The 15,633-nt window shown below is 37.0% G+C and overlaps 1 protein-coding gene across 2 annotated transcripts in view; it reads left to right on the top strand.

Annotated features, from left to right (window-relative positions):
* The window catches only part of LIN7A (lin-7 homolog A, crumbs cell polarity complex component), a 51,491-nt gene extending 36,504 nt beyond the window's left edge, over nucleotides 1-14,987 (top strand). Inside the window, exons 3-6 of one of the 2 annotated variants that reach the window (XM_061369358.1) lie at nucleotides 3,390-3,461; nucleotides 5,852-6,061; nucleotides 11,709-11,923; nucleotides 13,238-14,987. In XM_061369358.1, the coding sequence (XP_061225342.1) occupies nucleotides 3,390-3,461; nucleotides 5,852-6,061; nucleotides 11,709-11,923; nucleotides 13,238-13,280 (540 nt within the window). In that variant the 3' untranslated portion in view covers nucleotides 13,281-14,987. Of the gene's footprint in view, nucleotides 1-3,389; nucleotides 3,462-5,851; nucleotides 6,062-11,708; nucleotides 11,928-13,237 lie in introns of both variants that reach the window. The other variant, XM_061369357.1, reaches the window with a different exon arrangement.
* The last annotated feature ends 646 nt before the right edge of the window (nucleotides 14,988-15,633 follow it).

Below are 15,633 nucleotides of genomic sequence, written 5' to 3' on the forward strand. Positions count from 1 at the left end.
AGAAATCTCCAGAAGCGCTTACAAGGACAGCTGACGGGTGGCATTGTTAGGTCCAGGAGAATCGCTATGTGTTAAAAATGTAAACATGTTGTCTGTAATCAAATGTACAGACAACAGTAAGCACTGAAAGGAAGGATTTTATAAAACCATTTCAGTTATTTGTCACATGCAGTGGATTGAACAAGAAGCTGTATCCACTCTGAAAGGATTTAAATGCCACCGAATTTAGTTTGAGAACAAAGAGATTTTCAGTTTGTCTGTTCTGTGTACATAGAAGAGGCGGCAGAATGGATTCGTTGTGCACAAATCACGGCTAAGGTGGTGCTGAGAACAGCATAGATAAAGGGGTTAGTGTGGCTACAGGCAAACAAGGATTAGTGGGGTTTTGTGCATTGCTAGAATGAGCAATGATTAGATCTGAACCCTACAAAGAGTTTAAGGGGCTTGGTGGAACAGGTACTGTCAATCTGTATTTGGTTGCTTAACTGGCTTAATAATAAGTTATGCAGGTGTATGTTTTATCCTTCTTAAACTCAAGTTGCATTAAACATTAGGTAACATTCAGATAGGAGAATTAAATGTACAACTGCCTTGAACACATATTCGAGACTGGTCACATCTGTCTCTTATAGAGAAGGAGATTTGGCATGCAAGACTTCTTTTCCTAAGAACTGAGCTATAGATCTTGGGATCACTGATAACTCTTTGCAGAACACCATTTTCAATCTGTTAGCATTGAGAATTTACAAATTAACCCAAGGATTATATGACATTATTGGTTGTATTTTTCAGAATTTTTGAGTCAGTTTATTCTTTTTTAACATACTGGTTTAATCACACGCTAGTGATTTTGTTCTTTCATCAGGATGCACATCAGTTATCAGGATACTGGATATTATGAAGCCTACCAGCTAGATACTGGTAGGATGCAGACAATATGGAGTTGTATGACATCAAACCTATCAAGTAATCACGTGAACTTGTCATTATTGGCTTATCTTCATGACACTCTACCTTAGTAATCAATATTTTAAAGAACTTTTTAGTACCTCTTCCTATATCTGACATATTGTGGGCTGGCTTCAAAGCAATTTAATGTCATAATAGAGCAATAGTCAAATATATGCTTTTAGGCATTATAACAAACCACAGGATTTCTAGCTGTGCAAGCAAAACCAATGCGTACAGTCAGCTTTCATGCTTTAAGATGAAGAGGAACCTGCAGATATCAGGAAAATACAGTAAATTATCAGTCGTTCAATACATTATGGGTTTTGAAGTAACAAGTGTTTAATGATTCATTACTGCAATTACACAGTATTCTCATACAACGTAGTAGTTGTTCTTATACAGGAATATGTCCTGCGACATAATGCAATAAATGTTGAACTGATCTGTTCAGGATAATGCTGAGTCTGTAGACTCAGCCCATTGTTATGATGCCATCATCCAGTACAAAGAACAAACAAGAGATGCTTTAGAGGCTATAAAAGAGCTTTCTTTTTCCATATTTTTAAAATTAAGGGCAAAATTGTGGCCTCCACTGGGGTCAATGTCAATTTTACCAATGGAAGCAAGATTTAATTTCAAATGAAGAAAACAGGATACTTTTCAGCGTGTCCCCTTTGTCCCAGTTTTCTTACTGTCCCAAGGTTTTCTGAATTAAGTCCTAGAATACTTACATGCTGCCAATAGTCAAGACAGTCATTTTGCTGTAGTTTGAAAGCGTTTAGTGTATTTCTGATCTCTAAAATGGATTGCATTTGTTGTGTCCTTTCCTTTTTTGCCTTTCCCTTGTGTATGATAGTCCTCAAAAATGGTTTTGGAATCAGTCATCCCAAATTTTTTGCTCTGTAAGAGTGTTTGACTACCATTATGTTTGTCCACTGAGATCAGAAATTAGCCACGTCTTAATTCAGTTTAGATGTTTGTAGCAATATGTTCATCAGTGTTTAAGTTTTATAATACATAACAATACATCATGTTTGGAGATATATTATTATGATACTGCATAACAAGCAAGTCATCAGGACAGGGGAATAGGGAGGTTTTGCATATCAATAGGACAAGCCACTGTTTATAGGTCAGTTAAGTACAGGGTCTGACACCTTTTCTGCCAAAGTAACATTTACATACCAAAGAGGGGAGTTTTGGCATTTCTGCTAAATTATCACCAAGTCAATGAAAGGTAAATATATTTTTGAAAGTATGATTGAATCTGTACTTCAAAAGGATCCTAAGGAAGAGATGGCTGTAAAAGCTAACACACTTTATCAGCAGAGGTTCTCTCTGAGGAATGCAGCCTGAGTCATAAGGCACATGAAAAGATAAAATTCCCAATGAAGCTGGTCAAGAAAAAGCCCAAAGTAAATCAGCAGTGTATAAAAACATTTCGTTAGGTTTGGTGGCTTTATAAGGAAATTAAATAAAATGTTTTGTTTGTTTGCATTCACCTTTTGTCTCTCAGGAAAAAAAAATCATATGTTCTATATAAATAGTTTTATATTTTGAGTTTGCTTTCAAAATAACTGGCTAGTGTTAAGGCATTTTTTGATATTTTTTCATCTAAGAGTGTGATAAATCTAGAGAACAAAGACGGCATGAGAGAGTCTTTTCCTTTCTCTATACTGAAGATGTTTAAAAGGGAGAATTGAGGACCAGAGAAAGTGAGCCAAGAGTGTATACAAGGAAAAAAAAACCCCACAAAACCACAACAATAGACAAAGTAGTACATATTGGCAGTGTTGATTTTATGCCATTTATGTGAATGTACAATTCCTTTCTAAAGGATTATCTTACCCCTTGTACCTGTCTGACCTATCAGACTGCTAGCCCTTGTTGCCTTTCCTCGCTATGGTTGGTGGAAACCAGTACTGTGACCTATCTCCAAAATTTAATTTAATTTTCGCTCCCATTCTTAAGCAGCTGTATGCTGAGCCACCTACTGTTTCTTTTCTTCTTTTTTTTTTTTTTTTAACATCAGTCTCCGAAATCTTTAATTCATAGGAAAGTTTGAAGAACAAAGAAGCCATTGTTGGAGATGAAGATACCACTCAAATCAGTTCAGATCATTTGTATTCAAATCAGTTGCCTAGAGACACTAAGTTTTGATGATACAGAGCCTGGCTGTCCTGGTTTTGGGAAATGACTTGCTAGAAGTGGGAAGGGAATCATGTTGGAAGATGTACAGTTAAGTTTGCAAAGTGTTATGAGAAACACAGATTGATATTCACTGTAAACCCAAGCATGCACAATTTTAGCAGACGCTTGGCTATGCAATTGTATGAACCATAGTCTTACGAGGGAAAGGAACTGTCCTGTCTGGGTTAACATAAAGTCCTTGTTTTGCTTCTATAATTAATTTAATTTTATTTTCATGAACATTTTAGGTGTATCAATACATGCATGAAACCATAACTGTTAATGGCTGCCCCGAATTCCGAGCCAGGGCTACTGCAAAGGTAGGATACGTGCAACTGTTGAAATATGTGTTACCAAAGTGACCTAGTAATTGACTGTGCGCGTGTGTGTTTCAGGTATTCGTGTGTACACTGTAAGAAAATTTAGACATCAGTGGCAGCCCAGAGTCTAGAACCAGTGCTACTTCCCAGGTAACAATCATAATGGCAAATTTCAACCTTTATGCTGCTTCTGTAGCTTAAGAAAAGAGAATGATTTTATGAAATTTGATGCTTTTTGAAAAGTTGCTTTCCAAAAGCAAATCTACTGGTTCGTTCTGCAGAAGCCTGCCTGCAACAACCAATATTTTAATGGTCTATTTTCCCATGCATCTCATCCAGAGAGGACATCGTGATTTGGGAGATAGAAACTAAACAGTCAAAATCCCACTTTTAACTGATGGGAACAAGTAGGTATTGACCAAGTGGAAAGGCTGAACACTGACAAAAAATAGCCTGATCAAGAGACTCCACAGCCAAAAGCAAGCCCATTTTTTCTGATGCATTACCTGATTTAATAAAATATATTGGCTCTTTGTCCGTGTGGACTCACCTTTCTCATATCCTTAGACCATGACATTACTACTACTACTAAAATGATAATTTTCTAAGGGAATTCACACAACCATGAAAGAACCCATTTTATGTGCCCGCATGAAATAGGCTCTGTTATTTCCATAATGTGCTCAAAGAGAGATGCTTCCAAACAGGGAGATCCACTGTAGTTTTGGTTTTCCCATCATCGTTTTGTACTTCACACCATCTTATAGGGTCTTGTAGCAGATTCTCTGCAAGACAGGTAAACCCACAAAAGCCATGAATCTGCTTTAGACATATTTTTTATGGGCCTACTCCTGTGAAGTTAGTAACAAAACTCCCTGAAATCCTAATGGAACTAAGATTTTAGCGTTATGTATTTATGTTAAGAGATTTTAATTTAAAGCTGTATCAGAAGATGAAGGTTAGGAGTGTGTTACGAAATTATTTCTAGAGTGCTTTAGAGAAGCAAGCTGCACAATAGCCAGCAGGTAACCTAACATACACTAAATTGTACTATATTTTCCTTACTAAATAGAATATTCTTTTCTGTAGGCTGTTCTGATTTTAACCTTCTTCTAATTGAAAGTTAATGGTGAATGTGAATATGTAAGGTCTGTGGTTCTATATAGAGAAATATGTATGTGAAATCCTGATTTTTCTACACTGCAGGTAAACATAGAAATGTTTGCTATGTTGTGTAATAAACAACACAGAGAAATCCAATTAGTGTTTGCCATTCTCATTTCTTACTCATATAGAACAGCAGGTTTTCAGAGCAATGTTTCAATATCGCAATATTTCCTGGTTATTTCTGGGCTGTCTGCATTGCATTCTCGTAGTGCATTCATGTCTGACATAAAATGTATGCATGATGACAAGGTCTGCATGTGCAAAAACATATAACTGACAATGATCCATTATGTCACATCATCCACCAGCTTCTATTAAGCATAACCATTATCAGGATGCTCAAAAACCATCAGCGTAATGCAGAACTGTTTGAGCAGTTTGGAGTACAAACACATGTTGAAAAGGATAAAAGATTTTCATTTTGTTTATTTCATGATTTACTAAGATCCATAAGTAGGAAAATACTTGTAGTGAAAAATAAAGTATAAGATGTAGTATTTTTCTGGATTCCAGCTTTACAGTTTGTTGCTCTTTATTTTTTCTTTTTTCTAAAGTAAGACTAACAATCCAGGTTTTTTCTAATTGATTTGTAAATCCCTTGTCTTAATATTTAATTTGTCAACAAATTTTTTGATGCAATTATTTTATAAAACCCCATATTCCTGTTTCAGGAATTAGTTTGTTTGCAAGATTTCATAAAGATTATAAATTAAACTTTTCAAAATAAGAATATCCTTTTAAGACTTTTTTCTGTGCCCAAAGAATAAAATAAATAATTCCATACCTCTAAAAGCAGAGAAGAGAGTTAACAATGCAGTTCATGCACTTTATTTCAACTAGGAACACAGTAGAGATCACATTATGTTATCCCACAATAATAACTTTTTTCCCTGTGAAAAGGCAAATAAGAAAGGCACTCGTGATTATAAATGTTCACCATCACACAGTCACGCTTCCCAGTGCCTACCTGTGGCTCTGCTGCTAACTTTCTGCGTTATCTTTGACAAGTCACCTAAACTCTCTACTCCTCTGCTTACTCCTTTATTTCAAAAGCATTGGCATGGAATTTAAGATTTTTAAAATGCTTTCAGAGAATCAGAAAAAGCCAGAGTAAGATACTGAAATGTTTTCACAGGAATTAATTCTTCCTGCAAATGAACAATAGAGTTGTTTGTTAGCAGTGTTCTCCCTACATAGTCAAATCACTTGTTTTTTTCTTCTAGGCAACAGTTGCTGCTTTTGCCGCAAGCGAAGGCCATTCACATCCACGAGTGGTCGAGCTGCCAAAGACTGATGAAGGCCTGGGCTTTAATGTCATGGGAGGGAAGGAACAAAATTCACCTATTTACATTTCTCGCATCATTCCTGGCGGAGTGGCAGAAAGGCATGGAGGGCTCAAACGTGGGGACCAGCTGCTTTCAGTTAATGGAGTGGTATGTGGAAATTTGATAGTTTTCATTTTCATCTGGATTTTCATTTTTCACAGCTGATCTAATACTATGATTTAAAATGCAGCCACTTGAAACAAGAATTAGCTCTGTGAGAGATCTTCAGTGTGCATTTGTGGTGCAGTTAAGCAAAACTGCGTCGACAACTTTGTGCCCACTGTAGTTTCTGTTGTAGTGGAGGGTGCTTGAAGAGCTTCATTTCAAATCCACACCACATGCTTAATTTCCAAGGAAGCGATGTCTTTCTTAATTGATAATTTTGAAAATTCCTTTTGCATTAAAAGTGTAATAGCAAACTGTCGTGCTTGCAGTAGCCTCTGAGGCATACAGGCCTTTCCAAGCACAGTAATACCTCAGTAGCACTTACGCAATCTTGTGACCTTCACAGCCTTTGAACGCACAATCAGAAGAAATTTGGTAAGCCCATGTGGTGCTGATTTGCAGTGGAAAGTATGTTCCAGATTTCTTTTTAGTGACATTCATCCTGCTATGGTACTTATGCCAGAAAAATTCAGCTGTACAAATGTACACATACAGGTAGCATGTATTCTTATTAAAAAGGTACATTTTTTGCATAGTTTTTTTTTGTGTAAGTCAGTACTTCAGGGGTCTTTTTGCAGTACTTTCACTGTAAATGTCAATATGGTGGTAAAAATAAGAGGACTGTTGGAATAGAGAGGAAAATAAGGCTCTGACTACATGATATGGGTCAAATTATGCCTTTCATTTTGTTTTTAGTTCCCTTTTACAAGGGAATGTGAAGTACTAAAAAGGTAAGAATACTCATTCGTATAACCCTACATTTCCCTTAATGAAAACATAATTGTTTTTCTTGCAAAACCTCCTTCTAAACTTTGTATTTAAATGCACCAAAGGCACGTAAGACCAATTCCTGAATCCAGTCAAAAATGCGAGACTTTACAACTTAAACTTCTTTGATGCAAGCCCATAAGGAATGGAGGAAATACTGCTTTCTGCATGCTTTCGTGTTGTCATCTGTTTCTCTCAACAACAGCTATTCCTTTCCTCTTTAAATACAATATCAGTGCAGCACTTCGGGCTTTTTGCCACTTCTTTTATCAACCATCATATTCTCAAAAGGGAAATAATAGGTCTGAAAGCTTGCTTTACCTAGTACACAATGAGAAAGAGAAGATACAAAACAAAAAAGAAAAGCCACTGAAAAGATTATTTAGTCTCAGGGAAAAAGAAATCAATTGAACATTTAATAAAGTAAATTGCCTGAACTTCACTGATTGAAGGTAGATCAAATGATTTTGTTATTGTTCAGCACTTCTTTCAATAGGTGAATAAAAAGGCAGAGCAAAAGAGTTTATATTCACTAACTGATGGATGATTCTTGAAAAATCATTTTACTGTCAACAGCATCTAGCAAAGCACTAGGGAGGAAAGTGGTGAACCTTCAGGTGTCAAGATACATTGAATCTGACTCTGTTGTGCTGTTTGAAGAGAATATCTGTTTCATGATACTCTGTTCAAATAACTTCATGAAGTGCTCTAGAATACATATTAAGCTAATGTAGCAAAAAAACCCACAGTATAAAATTCCCAATTGCTTGTAGGTGCACAAGAAAGTTGAATTAGAGATGCAACAGAAATATTTTTGTGTTCAGAGTCTAAACAACAAAATCTGAAGCTTAACTTACAGTTGCATGCTTGAAATAATGCCTATGAGCAACTGTTCATAAACCAATCTTGGGCTGAATTAAGCCCATACAATATAATCTGTAAAAAGGCAAAAATTAAGGAAGTGGTAATGTGTTTGCAGACAGCTTGAGACATGAGGAGAAAGGTCTAATTTTAACAATATTCACTGGGACTAGTTCACTCTGTGCTTCTCTTAATTTAGCTGCAGAAAAGCAAATAATATACAGCATGTACAATACAACAGACGGCTCAGAAGTGGAAAATGAAATATCTGTAACTTGTTTGTGCTCAGCAGTTGGTGGTTATCCAACTTTATAATTATCAACATAAAACTAGTGCTGTATGTTCAGAATCCAGATTCAGAATTCAGATTCAGCATGACTGGGATGACTGTTCCTTGAGTTGTTTCACTGGTTGTTAAAAAAGTGTTTTCTCATTATGGGAAATGGGGATTTTGTTACATACTTTTGCCCCGCACCCCCTGAAAGTAAAGGAAATTGAAAGCAGTAAGCTTGCAGATGGCTCAGCAAAGGCACTTGCTGGTGGCTTTTCATATCTGGCAAAGACTGCAGTTGTCAGATACCTGGTGTGAGTCAGATATAGAAAGGGATGCCAAATAGGTTTATAACAGCTAATTTGTCACCCAAACATTTGTTTACAGATACATGATAGAAATATTCTCCTTAGTCTCTCAGCTTTGCGGTTAACAGTCTGATTCTCTTTTTTGTCTGTAAGAGTGTAGGATTATTTTCTTTTATATTTACGACAAGTCTGTGAGCCCGAACACAATAACGGTTGGTGTTTCCCCACACCATATCTGCAGTTCTTTCAGCTGTTCATGTCTCTGCAGTATTTTGCGTCCTTTTTTTTGATGCAATCTGCCAATGAAATAATGGAAATAAAGGTGTAAGTATATATAAACATGTGTGATCTAAAATTACGTATGAAAGGTATACATTCCAAAACAAATTCTTAAATCCCATGTTTGGTGGACAATTCTAAAGTAACGTATCAGCCTCACAATGTTCCCAACGAGCAAAATCCCTTGTATAGGCATGGCTGATATCAGCAGGAGTCCTTCACCAGCACAGAATCAAAGGCTCGGAGAGGCAGAAGAATTCAAACAGCAAAACAACTTCCTTCACTGACGTAAGCTCTTTTCCCTACTCCAAGAGGCTCTGCTATTTCAGTTGTGCAGCTACTGCTATGCAGGTGGAGCATTTGGAATGCCTTGGAAATATGAGTGCAAGCATCAGTGAAGATACTAAGATCAGGTATAGCAATCATATTAATAGCAGCTGAAAACTGTAGTACTTTAGACCTGAGTTTGGTGTGTTTGGAGAGTAGGATTCGTATTTAACCAGCACTGTCTTCTAGTTTGCCTTTTTTGTTTTCCTTTCTGTGAGCAGTAGGGCAATAGGCTTAATTCTGTATCATTACTATTCAGGTCAGTGGGGTTTTTCCATTGACCTGGATAGCACAAAGTCAAACCATTAATTTCTAATTAGAAAATACTGGCTGTAAACTAGAAGAACAGGGCTAGAGGCAAGTGGAAAAGAAAACAGGAAATCATGAATTAAGTGCAGCTTACTGAATTGTATGAAATATTGAAGGACACCACCTTCTTGGTCCCCTACAGAACAGATACAATCACAATTGCTTATTATTATTCAACTCTTAGAAAGCAAAGGAGTATTTTAGCTATTTCATGTAGCTTACAACTTTTGTTCATAGCCTGTTCTAAGTTCATACTGTTGCACAGCAAAACTGATCATGACAACAATGAATACACTGTCATTTCCTCTGAATGTCCATGCCATTTGTCATACTGACCACAATTAACAAGCAAAAAATAAAATATAAAACAATGCCAGATTGTATACAGTTCCTCTTAAGATGAGAACTGTGTTTCCAAAAGCCAGTCACAAAGCAATGAATTTTGAAAGATGGCTGGTTACAGGATGTGTTACTTATGATCTCCTCTGCCATTGAGCAGTTAGGTAGGTAGGGAATGTGAGAAAGAGGTTTTGATTTGTGTCTGTGACTTTTTCATTAAAACAATTTTTAAAATATCCTGTTCATCTATAACCTTTTATTTTAGCTTTCTTTGGAGCATTAGATACAATCACTGCTTCTTACACAACAACATTTTCCTCTTTTTCAAATATTTGTAAGGAAACTCTTTCCTTCTCTAAATTACTTTTGGGTAGGAGTGCTTGTTCAGCAGATTTATCCCAGTTACAAGTTCTAATGAACTTGGTCATCACAGATTAATCTTGACGATCTTTGAACAGGAGACCTACAGGAGGATTTCTTTGAACACACAGTTCAAAAATGTGAAGTCATTTATTTCAACAATCAAATGCATATTTACTTCTAAATTTTTTTCTGTTTCTAGTAATCATTTCAGCACCTGAAATGGCATTCATTATTTCTGTAAATTGAATTAATATTTTCAAAGCATCTTAACATTTCTGTAAAAACTCTTGAGTCCAATTACTTGACCCAGACATGAAATTATTCTGTGTTCATATATTGAATGCTATTTAAGAGAAGGAAGACAAATAGAAAGCTTATAAGCTTGGATTGTGTTATTTATATTATTTATGTAGAAGTGTATTGTATATGCTTTTTGAAGCTTTTAAGTCATTATTTCAGGCTCATTGTGCACCACCACAGAAGTAATTCTTACTCAGTGTTCTTGCACAGTGCTACTCAGTCAAATAAGAGAAGTGAAAACAGAAAGAATTTTCTTACTATGATTGCTATAACAATGCTCAGTTATTCTTTCTGCATGAATTGAGCTTCAGATATTTTTAATGCTGCTGCTTTTCTTTGGAAGCCTATGAGAATAATTTAATTTTAAATAGCATGGTATACATAAGAGTTTTAAAACACAGCATGTCATAAAAGTTCGGTTTCTTTCATGTGGGAAGAAAATCACTTGTTTTTAAATGGCCTAAAATCCATGTGAAGATCTCAGTTGTGCAGGCTGTTTGTTGGTTTGTTGAGGTTTTTTTGGTATGCAGAGACAATTTTGTTTATTGGAATGTATCCTACAACACATGTAGGCAGTCATCCACCGCTAGAAAATTTCCTCCTTTCTCTTAAAGTGTGGAATAATTCACATGCTTGAAAAGCACCCCAGTCAGTCCGCTTAATGGTAGAAATTAAATACTCTTTTCACAGCTGAGTCACCTCCCCCTTTCGGAAATTTACTGGTTTAAACAGTGTTACATAGAAATCAGAGCTTGAGCCCCTTTGGGAATACTTTTGATTTCACAGAAGATATCATCTTACTATAAAACATTTTCCAGAAAGGGATGGAAAATATATATTTCCTCATCAATAACTTGGAGTGTTTCAGTTGTTAGCATTTGATTGCTTACAACTAGCCAAATAAAGACTAGTTTACTTCCAATAGAGAATCTGTGTCACATCAATGGTAAACGTGTGAGCAACACCATTAGTGGTCTAAGATGCGGGTTGCTCCTGGGAGCATGGTGTGCATACTCCTTTCAGCAGCTGCTGAATCACATGTAGCTCTCTGCAGGATCCCAACAGGGACAAGGCATAAGAAAGGAATTGCCATTTCAAACTTGCAATTTCTTCATTTCTTACCAACATTTAGGTAGGATTTTCTTTTAGTGCGTTGCAAACTGTTTGTTTGTGTTCTTAAAGATTATTCTTGTTTACTTAAAGGTTGTTGATTATTTCCCCTGCTTTTCATACAGGTCAGGTATTAGGCTTGTAATGCAACATAAAATAGATATGGGTTGTTTAAAACATGGAAATGAACACATTCCCAGCATGCATAAATCTTACTTAACACTTCCCTTAACGATCCCTTGAAAAATGGAAAAAAAGCTTCCTAAAACCCCAGCAGCCTTTCCGTATGAAAAGAGGACAGAGCCCTAGATCAAAGCAGCATTTTTGTTATTAAATCTGTTCTCTCTGCTTTCAGAGCGTGGAAGGAGAACACCATGAGAAGGCAGTGGAGCTGCTGAAGGCGGCCAAGGACAGCGTCAAACTGGTGGTACGCTACACACCCAAGGTGCTGGAGGAGATGGAGGCTCGCTTCGAAAAACTGAGAACAGCCCGGCGCCGACAGCAGCAGCAACTGCTCATTCAGCAGCAGCAGCAGCAGCAGCAGCAAACTGCACAGCAAAACCATATGTCGTAGGTGAGAGGATCCATTGGTCTTCCCTAAAGCCCGCTGACAGTACCCTGCCTGGGCCAGCAGTTATCTGGGGCTCAGGGGTCTGTCAGGGCAGGGCCTGGCCACAGGGCCAATCCCAGCCCCAGCCAGGAGTAGGGCAGCCGGTTGGGTGGGGGGGCACTGGGTGTCAGGCATCTCCTTTGGGACAGGCCAAGATGTGGGCCTGGCTCAGAGACACACATGGCAGGGCAGGGCTGTGGGGAGCTGGAGACTGGCCCTGCTGTGGTGTCCCTGAGGCAGGGGCTGACGGCCCCAGGGGGCAGAAATGGGGTGTTGGGCTGTGGGCAGGGTAGGAGATCCCCAAGGGAGATAGTCAGGGGACTGTCAGGCTTTTACTGCGGCAAGGATGAGGAGAGCTCATTCTTCAGTACATTTCCACATGTTCTGTCCAAGTAAAACTGCATTTTGAAAATAGGTGATAAGGCCCAAAGAAATTCTAGAGCCAGTTTCCAACTAGTAACACCAAGATTAATAACCACTGTACAGCTCTGGCTTATCTGCAGGCAAGACTGTGTAAGAAGCCTGTCATTACTGGCAACATTTTCTAAATTAAAAACCAGAACATTTATGACAAGGAAGAATATGCTACTAGAGTTGGACACAGTTCAACTAGTCTGTTACCACTCTGCAGCAGATCATCGAGATTTGCTGCTAGCACGTGAAGAAAAGTCTTCCTAGACCCTTCCCTGCTACAGGAAACAATAACTTCACTCTGTGGTTAACCGTCAGGGAACCTGCAAGTCCTTATTGCTCGGCTCGAGTTTGGTAGGAAGTATTTCATTCACTCTTGGCTGACGTTCAATATAACAATAGCTTCCAAGAGGCTTGCAAGTTTCCCAGTGTAGTCAGAACACATGGTATGTGAGGTAAAGAGATTCTCTATATATTCAGTTTTTCTGAAATCAGTGGGAGCTTGTGACATGAATGCATTTAAAGATAGGCTCCATATGCACAAATCAAGTAGGAAGCATGTCCCAATGACTTACATCACAGTCCTCAGGCAGGAGGTATAAACAGTAGTATTTCATGATGTAATTTTGTGTTTCCATGTAAAATAAAGCCATTGCAGGAGACAAACATGCAAACAGCACAGACTCATGAAGTTTTTCTTTTTTTTTTGGTTGCCTAAAGCTTTTAATTAGCAAGTAAGATATTTTTACTGATTTAAAATCTTTCTTTAAACTGTAATAGAAGAAAGGAAGGCAGGTACAGCCAGCAACTTAATTCCTTAATTCTTTCAGTTTGCTCTGAGAAATTTGTTTCTTTAATTCCAGGTTATTCTCAAGAAAAAAAAAGCCTCCGTCAACACTTCAGTAATCAAGCAACCAGAGCTGTACTTCAGTATTCCAGCAAAAGGAAACAACTACAGGAACATGAAACAGAATTCACCTGGAGAATGTGCAGTACAAGAATAATACAGTTAAGACAGCCATAGGAAGGGTACCTTCATGATAAGGTTTTTCAGCACACGGCAGTCACAGATGCATACTATTTCTGTGACTCTATTCCTAATGAAAACAGCATGATAGGTAAACCCTGTGAAACAGAAAAGTCCAGGGCTTCCAAATAATTGTGTTTGATCTAATCTTGCACTCCTTACTCTCAGAAATTGGCCAGTTGGCTTTCTCTACTCACTGGAAGTTTCATTTTAAGGAGATCAAGATTGGCTGCTTTTGGGGACAGAATTTTGCTCTACAATTATCTCCAGAAATGAACAACTACATCAGTTCAAAATTTTGCCACAGACATCAAACTCATACATCACGCTTCATAGCCTCTTTGTACTATATATCGTAGAGCAGTTTTAACCTAACTTCCTGTTTATAATTTTCAATTTTCCCTCTGGAAATAGCAATTTACTATATTTATAAAAGTATTCCATTTGTAGAAGCAATTGGCTTTTTACTCTTGGTGTTTCCATATATTTTATTACACATCAACAGAGTGACAAAGTTTTAGGTCAACTTTAATTTTATTAGTAGTAAAGTTAGGGAATCCTAGAATGTATTTTTAAACGTAGGTTTTGCTTGTATCTATTATAGTAACTATTCAGAAATCTATAACTGGATATATTATATATTTATTCCATAAAATGTATATTGTCTGAATGTACCTGTTAGAGAAGTAGGGTCTTTGCTTAGCATGTATTGCAAATGTAGTAAGCTAATGTTAGCAAAAGACCAAGCTTTGTATGGCAGATATTACTGTGGTAGCATAATCTCAGTTTTTCTGTATTCTTTAATTTATTTTTCAGTCTAATGTTAATGTATTTTAAAGAGGAGAAAATGTAAGTTGTTTCTTTTAAGACTCGCACATTATAATTTAAATCAATTTGAAGTTAGAGTTCTGACTTCTTTTTTTTAGTCAGATGGAATTGGAATGTGCAAACAAAATATGTAACCAAGTTCTTAAGTTTACATGTCTGCTTTTCCAAAGAAAATAGTCAAAGCTGAAAGGCTGTAAATGTCATCTACTTTCAAGAACATAAGAAAAATGGAACCCCCGAATTACAGAGAAATAATAGTTTTCAGCATGCCTTCTGTGCTTCATCAGAAAAGACTGGGGGAGAGAAGGAGCTATGGGGAGAACTTTGCAGTCCTTGCATGTTAGAAACTCCAGCTGATGTCAGTGGAAGTTTAGTAACGGGAGGAATGTAGAAATGGTTTGAACCCTTGTTCTAGTTGTGAACTTGGAGCAAATCAGAAACAATATTTGTTTCTGACTAAAGTGATCTGTTCTCAAATGGAGCAAGGCAAAGCAAAACAGGGAAAATGGGCAGTATCGTAGCATATGTCGGAAACTAAACGCAGGCTGGCCAACAGTTTTGACAGTGTTTGATTAGTGTAAGTAGCCATTGAAGGGAAATAACTGTATTTTTAAAACCACATGGCATGAATTCATCCAGAGAAGCCTCGTTTTATACAGAGAAGTAATTCAATCCAGTGATCTATTGGTGACAATATCAGTTAGGATAGTTGGGTTTGAGAACTATCAGAATTAAAGATGAAATATATTGTATTGTGCTCTGCACGGTGTCTTTTTATATCTAATAAAATTGTTATGTACCTATTTTAAAACTGTATTCTCAAACAGACACTGCTATTAATATTGACAGTATATAAATTGTTATTATGACTGCATACAACTGTTTTGTATTTTATCAGTATGATTTAGATTACACTGAAAGCTGCATTTTCAGACACCAACTATTCAGATTTAGTCGGCCCACTGTACTGCATTTTTCCAAACCGTCTCTCCACCTCCTCCCCTCCTCTTCCTCAAAAAATTTGGATTTGATGGAGTGGAATGTGCTGATTAATAAATTTCAATAATAGAGTATCATTCATATAGAGAAGCATATCAAGTCCATTTTCATATCTTATGATTCAATAAATTATACATACTAAAATTAACATTCTAGTCTTTGCCAACTTTTAAAAATAAGGTCAAAGAAAAATATAAATGAAATACAACTGTCAGTGAATTTCAGGTGGAAGCAGGGAGAAATAAATTTTTAAGGGTCACTTTTCATGCTCCTTACTGATCAATAAAACATACAGCCACTTAATCACAGAATAATCTGTGTCCCTAAACCTATCATCCGCATTTAGTTGTATGTAGTCCTTTCCTCTGTGATTTAGATGTGTTTGGTCCTGATGCAGTAAGGCAC

This window comes from Neopsephotus bourkii, unplaced genomic scaffold (genome assembly GCF_033783945.1).
Source record: "Neopsephotus bourkii isolate Nb327-2 ecotype Australia unplaced genomic scaffold, CSIRO-AGI_Nbou_v1 NB_1493, whole genome shotgun sequence".
Lineage (NCBI taxonomy): Eukaryota > Metazoa > Chordata > Aves > Psittaciformes > Psittacidae > Neopsephotus > Neopsephotus bourkii.